The sequence below is a fragment of the Pistacia vera genome, unplaced genomic scaffold (genome assembly GCF_008641045.1).
Source record: "Pistacia vera cultivar Batoury unplaced genomic scaffold, PisVer_v2 Contig260, whole genome shotgun sequence".
Lineage (NCBI taxonomy): Eukaryota > Viridiplantae > Streptophyta > Magnoliopsida > Sapindales > Anacardiaceae > Pistacia > Pistacia vera.
Genome location: NW_022196069.1, coordinates 445,711 through 459,449, shown reverse-complemented (window position 1 = coordinate 459,449; position 13,739 = coordinate 445,711). Strand labels below are relative to the sequence as shown.

Sequence of the window (13,739 nt, the reverse complement as noted above, 5' to 3'; positions counted from 1 at the left end):
CAAGTATGAATTGAATTTATCTAACTATTTCATTTCTCAATGGAAGCAAAGACTTGATAGCTACAGAACACATTTGTTAAAGATACAGGGAAAGTAATTTCAATACAAGAATTCCTTTTTCTCCTTTATAGAATAAACATTAATGACACAAAAACCGATTAAGAATCCTCTAACAAGTCTCATACAAAACAGTGAAGAAAAAAAAAATTAAGGTAAAAAAAAAAAAAAAAAGAACTAGAACTGCCAATGAACCCTGTATCAAGAAGAAGAAGAAGACTAAGAATAACAATCTCTATCGGGTTTTATGGTTCAAAACTGAATCCAAATTCACTAATTTTGAGGTTACCCCAGATTTTCACTGGGAAATAATTTGCGCTTCATTTTGTGAAAATATGCCAGCTACTACTTGTTCAGTCGCAGCAACTGGTGAATCAATCAATCAATCTTAACTGATGAGTAGATCAGCCTTGTGAACCAAAAGCACGCATAGAAACCAATTGTACCGGTAAGCACGAAGAAGGCGTAGGAGACGATCAGCATATAACCGAAGTACAACATCCCGGAAACTGGCTTGGTGATCTCGAGCTTTGTGAAGAAGTAGAAAGCTGCATAGAGGAAGAGATAGAATGCTGAGGAACCAGAAGTGAGGTATGATCTCCACCACCAGAGGTAATCCTCACTGCAGAGCTGGAAGTAGCAGAGAACAATGGTGATCTCGGCACAGGTGACAATGAGAATGACAAAGACGATGAAGAGGAAACCGAATATGTAGTAGAACTGATGCAGCCATATTGAGGTGAGAATGAAAAAGAGCTCAATGAAGATGGCTCCAAACGGAAGAATGCCTCCGATGAGGATAGAGAAGATCGGGTTCATGTACCAGGGCTGCTCTGGGATCTGCCTTGGGATCTTGTTAGTTTTCACAGGATCCTCCAATGCTGGCTTCCTAAAGCCAACATAACTACCCACAAAGACAAGTGGGACTGAGATGCCGAACCATAAAAATACAAGAGCAAACATGGTTCCAAATGGCACTGCACCAGAGGATTGCTCGCCCCATATTAAAGCATTCAGGACAAAGAAAATGGCAAAGCAAGTTGCAGGGAACATGAAAGCTGTTTTCAAAGTGATTTTCTTCCATTCTGTTCCCTTGAACATCTTATAAAGACGAGCAGAAGCATATCCAGCAAATAAACCCATAAAGATCCAAAGCAGGAGCATGACTGTCATCAACCCACCTCTGTTTGAAGGAGAAAGGAACCCAAGGACAGCAAAGATCATAGTGACAAGAAACATTCCAAAGAACTGAACGCCTGTCCCAACATATACACAAAGTAAGTCTGGGTTTGATGGAGGCCTGAAAACATCTCCATGAACCAATTTCCAGCCTGTCTCTTCCTGGGCTTCTTCCTGAGTTTCCAACTGGTTGTACTTGGAGATATCCCGGTAGAGTGTGCGTAACATTATCATAGCAACCATTCCCGAGAGGAAAATAACAATCATCAAAGAATTAACAATTGAGAACCAGTGAATCTGATCATCAGCCATCAGAAGATATGTATCCCACCGAGATGCCCACTTCACATCACTTTCCTGCAAAGTGAAATGAAAGGTATAAATTATAAAAGAAACACATAGCAATTTCAACTGATATATGCAACCAAGCTCATGATCTCTCTATACTAATAGGTATAAGGCCGAACCTGGAACTCGACATCATATGTAAATATAATTTCCTTCTCATCATCAACTTCTTGCGGAGATTCAGAGTTGGTAACAGCTCTTTTTGCATGGGGATCACAGGTTGTTAACCGAGTCTTCTCATTCCACTCACCTTCATACTCATGTTTAACACTGGATTCACAAAATTTGTCGGTATCAATACAGAGATATAAACTTATATTGCACCAAAAATAAGGTAAGAAAGAACCATAAAATACAACCTGAATGGTTTTACCTCAAATCCTACAATTCTGGAAGTGTCTGCCTGAGCATCTTTGTGATATTTGACAGTGAATGTCAAGTGATTGTGGATAAAATGCTTTTCTTCCTTACTCTGAAAACAATTAATTACAAATACAAACAAATTATTCAATGAAGTTTTGGTTACAATACAAAGTGGATGGTGATTGCTCTAACACTTACCCCGGCATATTGTCCTCGGAGACCAACATGGAATCCTTGTTGATACACAATGGTATTTTCCTGATCAGGTCTTCGTATAGGAACCACCAGAGGAAGGTTATCCAAGATCCTAACAGATATACATCATATATCAGCCAAGTATGGCATAAACATCATACTTGTTTGCTATATACAGAAGAATAAAAGTAAAATGTAGAAGTTATTGAACAAATGACGCACATGTTCACCCGGTACTCATCATTTATCTTTTCTTTGAACTCCTTTGCAGTTTTCTTATTAAGTGTTACACGACATACAACATTGCACATTTGCGGTTCTCTCATTTTAAACTGCAAAAAAAAAAAAAAACAATTTTTGACAACCACTCATAAGCAAAAAGGGAAAGCCAAAGACAGGAGAAGTAATTGATTTAAGAAATCTAACTTACCACATAAGGAGATTTTTCAATGCGATCACCACGAAGAACTTCCCCAAGATTCTCAGCACTGTCAACAATATGCTCAGGACGACAGTAAGGTAGGGAATAGTAGGAATAAGGAAGCTGTGTTTTTGTGGATGTGAGTTTGTTCACTTTCACCTTTAACTCATCCCCCTGCAACAATGGACAAAAAATTTATGAACAAATAAGACATGGTGCTAAGTTATCATATATAAATCACATATTGAAATGGTTTGAAGCTTTAGGCATCCACTATAGTTCAATGTAGGTATGCACCAGGTAACTAAAGCAGCAATCACAAAAGGGCATCAAACTATTATAGCGCAATGTAATATACTGTGTCTTTATAAATGTGAGTGTAAGGAGTTAAAAAAACTATTAATCTTAACATAAACACTAATATATATTGGTTTTTCGATGGTGAACAACTTAATCTGTGACCCCAAAAAGATCTACAACTCCAAAGCAACCATCTACTTTCAGAATCCATAATTGCCATCAAAACCAGTAGAAATACAAACAATCCCCACTCCAAAAGTATAAACCTATAGATTTGGGATGGATCTGCCAAAAGTTGCTATTAAAACCAATAAAAATGCACTATCCCGACTCCACAAGACTGAACCCGCAGATTTGCAGCGGATTAGCTATTGTCCGCTTAATGCACAGATTTGAGGCAATTCAGCACATGTTGGGGCAATTCAACACCTAAACTACACATAATTACATTTTCTCTAAAGCAGATCTCCGCATTAAAATATCTAAACTTACAGATCCAAGAAACTGATGACATTTTCTTAAAAATACTAAGCCAAGATCAAAAATTCAAAAAAACTCCAACTTGCAAGCCTTTCTATCCACCCAAAAATTACCTCCAAAAAAATGTCCTTTACACCACTAAAGTCCAAAAAACAATCAAACGGAAACACAATCTAACAAAAATGGCCAGTTCTCAGATAAACTCTACTCAAACTAAAGTTAACAATTTACATAACATAGAAAAATTTCCTCCCCATGCCCAATTACAATCAAAACACGCAAAAGGGTAACCATTTCTTCAGTAATCACAAATTTTAAGCAGAAAATGAGAAAATTTTAAATCCTTTAACATCGAAAAAAAATAACAATAAGCTTAAAAACAAATCAAACCATTGAAATTTCCGCTCAAATTCCCCGATCCCAACAAAACCCACATAATTAAATCATCAAATACACGGATCTAGACAAAAACCCAGAACCGATTTTACTCAAGATTCTTACTTCAACTCCAACATGCAAAAACACACATGCCTAAATGCATCAAAATTCAAACGTACCTTCTGGAAATCACGAGGAGCGACGCCGGGGAGATAGAAGCAGTGAGAAGAACGAACAAAGAGAAGAAGAAGTACAGCGGACAGAAAGATCCATACGACTTCTCGTCTTGGACCCGCCATGCCTTGGAAACGGATCTAGATCCCAATACCCACGTCGCTAATCTCTCTTGCTGCGTCTCAAGGTGGTGGATGCGTTTGTGTTGTGCTTTGTGATTTTGTTGCGAGATTTTGTTTTCTTTAATACCAAAAGAGTAAGTGATTTGCCTCGTATGTACCAAACCAAATTGTTTTTGTGTGTGGTAAGATTGCACCGACGGTTGCTTCAATTTTTTATTTTTTTTTATTTTATTTTTTATATTATAAATTTCCAGCTTTTAAGTTTTATCACGATTTTCTTAAATTTCATTTGATAAAATATTTTAAAAAAATTGAAATGATGAATTATAGATATTAATATAGTAATTTTAAGGTTTTTTAACATTTGAGTTTGTTAATACTATATTAATGAAATAATAGGTATTGAGATATGATCGTATTGATATAGTTTATTAAGAGAAATTATAATAAATTTGTTTTGAAGATTGTTTTTTATCACGATTTTTATAGTTTGAAGTTTTAAAACGGTAAGTTATAGGTGTTAACATAAAGTTTTTAAGGTTTTTTCTATACGTGAGTTTGTTAATATTATTAATATAATAGGTGATTACTCATATACGGTCGTATTGATATAGTTTCGTACAAAAAAAAATTATGATTGTATTGATATGGTTTATTAAGAAAAATTATAATGATTTTATTTTGGAGATTGTTTTTTATCACTATTTTTATAGTTTGAAGTTTTGAAACGATAAATTATAGATGTTAACATATTGTTTTTAAGGTTTTTTAATATGGGTTTTTTAATATTATTAATATAATATGTGATTACATACATACATTCGTATTAAAATAATTTTAGGAGTTCATCTTAAGATACATGCTAAAAAATTTATATATTTAGTATTAGTTTTATATTAGAATTCGATTTTGTATTTTATATTGATGTTATTAGTTCTCATTTTATTAAGTATTAAAATGGTTTTTAGTCTAGAGTAGGAAAAAAAAATTATATTCTTATTTAACATGAAATTTATGAATGTGAAACTTGAACTTTTGATGTACTATTTATGGTACCATTTATTTTGACATAAAATTTTGGGTTTAATTGTTGATGTTATAAAAGTTTCATATTGCAATTGATGATCACACTTTAATGTTGTTTTAAATATGTGCAAAATTTGTACTATATAAAGTATGTTCCATTATTGCACTATGACACAATTAATTAGAATTAATCAATGTTTTAAAACCTGACTCGGCCTGACCGGTTTAACAGGTTCAACCGAGACTCGGAAGTTTCAACGGGCCGGATTTATATTTTTCCTATTCACCCAAAACCCTAGGATTTGAGAGGATGATCGACGAACAATTGACGGCCGAGATGTTAGGGCTTTTGAAGAGAAAGTGCCAGTGAATGCAATGGTGGTGACGGAGTTGATTTCCAGTGAGTAAATCGACCAGAAATCGAACAAAACTGGCAGCAGCAACAACTGGCTTTTGTCAGCGATTGGCGAGGCTAACGGGGGTGGGGTGAGGTGGGTTTGGGTCGAGAGGAAGAGGGGAGTAATTTATGGGTGATGAGGAGGGTTGTCGACGCCTACGTCGATGAGATCTGGCCTGGAATGTCGACGTCGACTCCGACGTCGGTGAAATCTGGTCGAAATCAAACCTATTTCGGCCAGATCTTGGGTATATTTTAAGGGGAATAGGCTCAAGGGATGATTGGGGTTGCATCTGGGGGCCCCCCGATGCCAACCAATTGTTGACCGATTTGTATTTGGAGTGTGTTTGCTAAATTTTAAACCTATAGTGACCTAACTGTAATTTTAGGGGTGTACCACTGGTCAAACCTGTTAAACCGGTCAACCCGAGACCTGGCAACTTTGTCGGGTTTCACCCCGGGTTTGGTTTTAAAATGTTGGAATTAATATGATTTATTATCATATACGACACTTATATCATTATCAATTTATGGTTTATATATGAATGCTATATAAGAAAATATAATGTTGGGATGAGAATTTTAAGATAATATTTTAAATGCCATATTAAGTTCAAAGGAAAGAATACCCATTTAAGTAATTAAATTAGTTGTATACATTAATTATAAACTATATTTTGGCTAGAGAATCTCAAATTTTACTATTATCATTTACTATATAACAAGAATAACAATTCAATGCCTTACTCCTTTTAAGAAATAAATTCTTATATCCCAATCACTACACCTAAAATCACTTTTCACATTAATTACTACCTCTTTCAAGAGTTTCATAAAAAAATATATAAAAAAAAATTACCATATAAGTTTATAAGTAGCATTGTATAATTGTATTTTTCAAGTTATACATTTTTTGTTTACAAGTTCCACCATATATGTTTATAAATTTTACGTTTATATGCTGATATAGCACTGTACTATAGCATGATCCTATTCAACTATCATTAAGACTCATGAAATAATATAATGTTTCCCATATGCATACATCATTGTACTGTATAAGTGTATTTTACAAGTTTTACATTTTTTGTTTACAAGTTTCACAATATAAGTTTATAAATTTTACATTCATGTATTGATATAGCACTGTACTATCGCATAATCAGATTCGACTGTTATTAAGACTCATATAATAATATAATGTTTCTCATATGCATACATCATTGTACCGTATAAGTGTATTTTACAAGTTTTACATTTTTGGTTTATAAGTTTCACGATATATGTCTATAAATTTTACGTTCATGTACTGATATAACATTGTATTGTAGCATAATCCAATTCGATTGTCATGAAGACCCATCTAATAATATAATATTTCTCATATACATGCATCGTTGTACCAAGAAAATGAAAACAAAATAAAACAAAGCAAGCAAAGGTGTTTCTTCTAATTGGGGTTTGATTTAAAAACACCCACCCAACAAATACAAGGCAAAATGTGACAAGTGAGAATGAGGTTGAGAGAGACCTCCTAACAAAGTCTAGTTGAAAGCTAAGAGTGGACCCTTTGCTACATCCATGTCAACAACCAACTAGAGAGATATATCATCAATTGAAAAATGTTTTAAAATATTGATTCTTTGAAGTCAAGTCTTTTGTTTAAGCTACAAGATTGTGTCTAATAATTATAATTGAGATTGGAGTACATATTTTTTAATTGATTTAGAGTTGATTATAGGTGACTTTGTGAAGGGTTTAGTGTTATTTTAAGCCTTAAGCAATCATCTACACTTTCTTGAGAGGTGATAATGTCGGTTTGATTATGTTATTATAAGCTTAAAACTTTGATTAATCACATACTAACCAACTCTAATTACTAATTAATTATCAACATTATAAACTTCAGAATCTCTCGTTCAAAAGAGCAAGAGCCAAAAATGCATCACTATTTACCGAGGATTACGGACATAATCTAGAATGAGACGCCAGTGCATAAGATTTGGTAATCACTCACTCAACTGGTGACACTAATTCCCAACTTTGTATCTCAAGTGATGTGACAGTTGAATTGGTAGAATCACATTACGTACCACATCCTTACATTATTATCGTTGTATTTATTAATAGGCTACTACATTACTTGAAATAGAAAGTCGAGATACTTATTTCATTCCGCTTGGGAGTTTCATGATAACTGTTATAAGGGTAAATCACAATAACGGTTTTAAAGGTAAACCACCACAACAGTTTTAAAGAGCTTTTAATAACGGTTTTTAAAACACCTAACCTACGCTTGAGAGTTTATTTTCCAGTTATTCTGATAGTTTTTTAAAATGATAAATTTATATATATACCCATAAAAATACTCCAACTTCAACCAGTACTCAAGAGTTTTGTTTTTCGTTTTTCAATTACAAGGAAAGTTTTCTTTATTTGATTTCTACTTATTAGTATTTTATAACTTAAAATGTGATAAAGTCTCATTATCCCTCTTTATCATTCTTTATGACATCTGAATGATTGAAAAATGGTATCTTCACTTCTTCAAGAAAGCATCTAGAAATGAGATTTTAATTATTATTTTTTTATGATTGTTTAAAATTATTTTATATTTAATTGGAATAGTTTTGTATTGGATAGGATATTTGTTAAGTAAAATTTTAAAACCAACCAAAACACCCTGATTTGGGGGTTTTATAAACCCCTCAAAAATACACTACACTAGTTCTAGGGTTTTTTTGAATAAATCAAAACCAGTGCATAAAAATCTGGCAAATACTGGTTTTAGAACACCTCAAAACTAGTCTAATTAAAACCTCCTAAAACCATTGGAAAAAAAAAAAAAAAACTCCCTACCAAACCCTAAGTATAGTGTCACCGGTGTCGGATTTCTGGGAAAGTTTTTGGCACATGCTCAATTAGTCCTACTTTCCTTCTTTTGGTTATTGCTGATTTATGCATGAACTGAGAATAATAACAATGCAACTTTAAGAGAACTTTCAATTCATGCCAACAGGGAAATTTGAGGAAGGAAAAAGACAGCTATTATTCATAAAGCTCAAAATTTATAATATTTGAGCTACTAATCATCATGGTAGATAAAAAAAATGAAGGCATTCCCAGAAACAATTCTTGAAACACTAGCAAGAACACTTTCACAGCAAATGAATAATCCCCCATCCTAGATAGCCCTTTCGGAGAAGTAGATAGATCGCAAACTTTAGGTACACCAAAATCGAAATATACTTCACAAGCTATGCCATATCACTGGCTTACAATTCCCCATTCCTATCGCGCCATGGAGAGAAAACTCCTTGACAGGTAATTGTGCATTCTGACCACAGAATTTGTGTGTCAACAAGGTAACAATGAGCATTTTTGCTTTGTGTTCAATGGTGAAAAAAGGGGGGTGTGAGTAAACCTTGAAACATGGAATTTTTAAGTTTCCTCTTGAGTTGTATTTGGTGGTGGTTCAATCATTCTCACAGTACGAGGAAGCATAAATTCAGTAAATATGGGATAGTGTGAGGACGGATAATATCCATCAATGTTATCACTCACCACTTCACATAAAACAGGAATCAAAGATCTACCTCTGAAAAGTATCCAATCAATGTGTAGATCCTGAGTTTGGCGGTCCCAGCAGAGGCAAAGTGCTCGGAAAATCAATTTGAGGAATTCAAGAGCCCCTTGCTTGTTACCTAACATCATGAAAAAATAAAGTGCTGACTTGATTGGTTATATGATGCTAATAAAGGCAACACAAAAGTTGCAAGATTGGTACCTTTGAATCCATGGTATGTTCGTATAAGGGAAACATTTTTTCGTACCCGAGCACTAGGCCAAGCATCCCGCATGTCTCCCACTACACCGTGTTCTCTGCAGGCATGGATAGAGAGAAGCCAGGAGCAATCCAATCAGCATCCTATCAGGAAGAAGACTAAATAGGTATACTTCTCCCCAAATTTTTAATTTGGGAAACCATGTTTAAATTCAGTATTACACTATAGAAAGGGAAAAGGCACCAAATTGCCGTATTCCATTATGCTTTGACAAGAAGCAAAGTAAAGTTCTTCACCTTAGTGGAGCTCTTTTTTCACATTTAGAACAAGTAAAGCATGCATCAACTGTCACAAATCCTACTTTGATAACCATATGTCTCTATACATACTCTTGCCCAAACTAATTTTCCTCTGCAGAGTGTTTTAATACAACTCCACTGAAATGGGAAAGTAGTATTATTGTCGTCAGTGATTTCCCATGAAACGTCTGTATTGAAGAGCGCATTTTATTGGACAAATGAGGCATGCATGGGCCGTCCTTTCACTTAAAGGTACCCTCAAGAATATAAAATAAGAGAGAAAATGTTAGTCACTTATCCTCCATCATTCTAGAAAACCACAGGATGGAAGAAATTATTTCCACAGTTCCTGAAGTTTAAAACCTTTTTGATTCAGATGCTTAATTCATACTATGAGGACACAAAAACGAACATGGAAAAAGTAATCATTATGATAAAAACATAGGTGCGTCATTCTGTGAAAAAGAATACCTTGATCTCCCGAGAAGAAAACGTCCTGTAGTTGATTCCTTTTGCGTATTGAATCCTCCACAGTATATAACTGGCAAGCTAGGAGGTAGGGAGGCAATGTGCTGCCATGTGAGTAAAGCACTTCGTCTACGGGCACGAGGACTAAACTCATCCATTTTTGTATTCACTACTTGAAATGAAAACCCAGGTGGTTCAACTCCTTTCAATTGGAATGTGTGGGCATCACGTCAAAGAAACAAATCACACAATACACTTCTCTAATATATAACAGTAACAATCTATAACTAGAAGAGACAAAACTCAGTAAATAAAAAAAATTTAAGTTGATGAAGTACAATAAGAAGGATATCGCCCAAGTTGCAATACATGGAACTTCAGAACCCCAAGCTTTGCTTCCAGGGACAGAAGGTGACTCTGACAGCCAAAAGGTTCCACCTTCAAGCATTTCTACCTTCATTTTATAAGAAACTGATGTTAAAACAGACCTGCACTGATATTCTTTATAAAGCAAAACTATAAAGCTTGGCCAGAGTAGCTCAACAAAAGATCTGATACCTTCTCTTTGTCATAGAAGATGGTGCAGTGTTCATCTGAAGTATCTTCAGGTCCTTTTCTTGATATTCCAAATTGTTCATAACCTAACAAAAAATAAGTAGAAAATACATAAACCTATCAGGTTTACTTTGAAATGAGGACAGAGTGGGTGGACATTACATACACGAGATTGTTGCTTTTGATTTCTTCAAGCTTCAATGCTAAAAGCACATTATTTACAATAATATTGCAAACAAAGAGACCATTTTATCATAAAAGCTAAAATAACAGAACTTTTAATTATAAAAAGTATAATATTAGTCTCAATGATATTATCATTGCAACCACACATATTTGTCTCAGCCAACGTTAATGAAAGAGACTCTAAACAACGTAGACGTGTCATGGATGAACATTTATCTGAAGCCAAAATTGCACAATATCTACTTGGTTAGGCCTTAAAGACAGTGAATACAGCAAAATTCAAAAATAAAGCAACGAATCATGTTGACTTTTAAGTTTATATCCCATTTTGTTGGAACCACAAAGAGAAAACAGATATATAACCCAAAGTCTCAAACAGTTCTAACACATTGTTCCTAACTGGAATATCAGTTCATCTATTCTAAATGTCCACCTTGCGAGTTTGGTCCCCGCAGTTCATCACTCAACTTAATCAGTATGTATCAGAGCACCAAATTAGCATCATAATCCATCACACAGTCTGTGTCTATTATGAATAATATGCTACTAAGGATATATAGCACTGAAAAATGAATCCAATAAAATGAATGCTCCATCACATTAACAGCCAAATTATAAAACTATCAGTTAAAAGTTCAGAAATTTACACTTAAAATCATCAAAGAAAGTTACCTGTTAAACATTGCTGAAGATAATCCAACTGTGATTTAACACCTGAACTCAAGCAGAAAGAGACAAATGAATAACATAAAACAACTTCAACTACCACTAGCACTACTCAAAACATCAACTGAAATACACTCAGATCAAGCATTTGAACAAACAAAAAAAAAAATGCACCCAAAACTCAACTATATCCCAAAAGAACAAAACCCCACCTCCAAAACACAAATCAAAAGCAATCCAGATCAGCCATTTCACGAAAATCAAGATCCACACACAACAAAACAAAACAAAAAGAGGGAATAAAGTTAAAAGCAAGACCTTGTTGAGTGCATATAATCAAAGGAGAGTAACTAGTGATGACACTGATACACAAATCCCTTCTCTTGAGCCAAGAATTAGGACTATCTTCAGGCTGATCTTCATGGAGATTAAAAGTCATAACAGTCAAAGAAACACTCATTTTTTAATCAAAAAATCAAGTACCCTCTTGCTCTAAACTTGGAAACTTCATGATGAAGGATCAAGAAATCATGCTTTTACATAACCAAAAGAAGAAAGCTTAGTGGGTTTGGAATATGCCACTCTTGTCAGGTGAGTCAAGAGGGCTTTTATGGATTTGGTAACTCAGTTACAGTGTGGTTTCACTGTAGGGGATTGAGTTAAAGGTGGGATTTTTTTTTTAACTGTGCATAAATGAAAAAGACAAAACCAAAACTTTGATTATTGAGATTTATGTCTGAAAACAAAGATGTCGCGTGTAAGAAAAAAAATCGAAAATTTTAGGATTATATTACAGTGTTATGTAAGAATACAACCCATTTTTAAGTCCAAATAATTTTGTTTTATTTTTGGTTTTATAGAAATTTGAAGTGCTCACATGGGAGGTCAAATATTGGAGCCATGTGTTGAAGCACTGCAGGAAGAGGGTTTGTCAAGCAATTGACTGAAAGTTTTGTTTTCATTTTTTTAATTTTGAGATCGTGAGGTCCAATTTTAATAAGGTTTAAGTTTAGCATCGTGAATACCAATTATGTAATGGTAACCGGTAACGTTACCTAAGTTCACACAGAGGTAATGTTAATAAATTACTGTAAAGAGTAATGTTACGGTTATCGAAGAGTGTGTACCGAATTTGTACACCGAATGACGTGACAAAATTCTGACCGTTTATTTATTATAAGGTAATATTAATCAACGGTCACGATTTTGTCACGTCATTCAGTGTACAAATTCGGTGTGTAACTTTCGATAACTCTATCATTTTTGTAAAAATGTAATGGTACTGTACAGTGTTTATCTCTTAAATTATAAACATGAATGGAGTAATATTCTTCGGGTGAGGTAATGTTACCTCTTATACCGTATAACATTATTTCACATGTGAACCATAAAATAAAGAACGAAAATGATCGAAAAAATAAAAAAGAGAATATGGGTTTTGTAGATTGACTCAAAATCTGTCTTCTTCTTTGATTTGTTTGATGATAGAACTGCAATTATTTAAGAATGAGTTATCATATGTTTTTAAAAAAAAAAAATAGACTTTGTTTAACGTATAAATAAAACCAATATGGTTTTGAAATTTATTAAAACTTATCGGTTTTTTATAGTAAATCCCATTGTTTTAAAACCCGAATCGGAGAACAAACCGTTTTGCTATCCGGGTCACGGGTCAACCGGTCCAACCGGTTGGACCGGCCGGTTGGACCGATTATGTCAGTAATATTTTATTTTTTAAAAAATTACATATTAATCCCTTAAATTTTAATATATTACAAAAATTCCCCTAAAAAGTTTAAATTAGTCCCTAAAATTTTTACTTATTCTAAAAATACCCTAATAAAATTACCAATTAATCCCTAAACTTTTGATATATATCCAAAATACCCTTATAAAATTATAAAGTAACCCTTATAATTTTAAAATATTTCAAAAACCCCCTGAGACCTAAACCAGACCGAAAAAGCTGCCAGTTCCCTGTCCAACCAGTCCGACCAGCCAGTCCGATCCGGTTTTTAAAACAAAGGTAAATCCCCATGTGTTTGGTCTGCTTATAATGAACACTTGTTCATTTCGAAAATACAATTGAAACCTTTTATAATGAACACCTCTATTTTAAAAACAGAACTAGACCGGTCCGATCGGGACCCGGCATCTTCTCCAGTCAAGTTCAGGTCTTAGGGGGTTTTTATAATATTTCAAAATTATAAGGGTTAATTGTAATTTTATAAAGGTGTTTTGGAGATATATCAAAAGTTTAGGGATTAATTGAATTTTTGGGAGCATTTTTGAAATAAATAAAAATTTTAGGGACTAATTTAAGCTTTTTTAGGAGAATTT

The 13,739-nt window shown here is 33.9% G+C and overlaps 2 protein-coding genes across 3 annotated transcripts; both read right to left on the bottom strand.

The window, feature by feature from the left end:
• Positions 1–59: 59 nt before the first annotated feature.
• Positions 60–4,184, bottom strand: LOC116132776 (transmembrane 9 superfamily member 10-like). Its single transcript, XM_031418447.1, has 7 exons — positions 3,901–4,184; positions 2,573–2,737; positions 2,365–2,474; positions 2,146–2,254; positions 1,944–2,056; positions 1,704–1,854; positions 60–1,593 (listed from the first exon to the last, which is right to left on the bottom strand). Exons 1-7 carry the CDS (start codon positions 4,018–4,020, stop codon positions 436–438), a joined length of 1,926 nt encoding a protein of 641 aa, XP_031274307.1. The 5' UTR covers positions 4,021–4,184; the 3' UTR covers positions 60–435.
• Positions 4,185–8,436: 4,252 nt separating this feature from the next.
• Positions 8,437–12,109, bottom strand: LOC116132771. 2 transcript variants are annotated; one of them, XM_031418438.1, is made up of 8 exons: positions 11,718–12,109; positions 11,406–11,447; positions 10,551–10,633; positions 10,345–10,446; positions 9,996–10,210; positions 9,228–9,322; positions 8,865–9,144; positions 8,437–8,777 (listed from the first exon to the last, which is right to left on the bottom strand). In XM_031418438.1, exons 1-7 carry the CDS (start codon positions 11,857–11,859, stop codon positions 8,882–8,884), a joined length of 942 nt encoding a protein of 313 aa, XP_031274298.1. In that variant the 5' UTR covers positions 11,860–12,109; the 3' UTR covers positions 8,437–8,777; positions 8,865–8,881. The 2 variants fall into 2 exon arrangements, with proteins under 2 accessions (XP_031274298.1, XP_031274297.1); XM_031418437.1 differs by having other exon boundaries at positions 8,439–9,144; positions 11,718–12,108.
• Between the last annotated feature and the right edge of the window lie 1,630 nt (positions 12,110–13,739).

Coding starts and splice junctions, on each gene's coding strand:
- LOC116132771 (XM_031418438.1), bottom strand. CDS start 11,859: ATGAGTGTTTCTTTGACTGTTATGACTTTTAATCTCCATGAAGATCAG. Junction 10,447..10,550: donor TCTTCTATGACAAAGAGAAG/GTATCAGATCTT, acceptor TATAAAATGAAG/GTAGAAATGCTTGAAGGTGG. Junction 10,211..10,344: donor CATGTATTGCAACTTGGGCG/ATATCCTTCTTA, acceptor CGTGATGCCCAC/ACATTCCAATTGAAAGGAGT.
- LOC116132776 (XM_031418447.1), bottom strand. CDS start 4,020: ATGGCGGGTCCAAGACGAGAAGTCGTATGGATCTTTCTGTCCGCTGTA. Junction 2,475..2,572: donor TTGAAAAATCTCCTTATGTG/GTAAGTTAGATT, acceptor TTTTTTTTGCAG/TTTAAAATGAGAGAACCGCA. Junction 2,255..2,364: donor GATGAGTACCGGGTGAACAT/GTGCGTCATTTG, acceptor TATATCTGTTAG/GATCTTGGATAACCTTCCTC.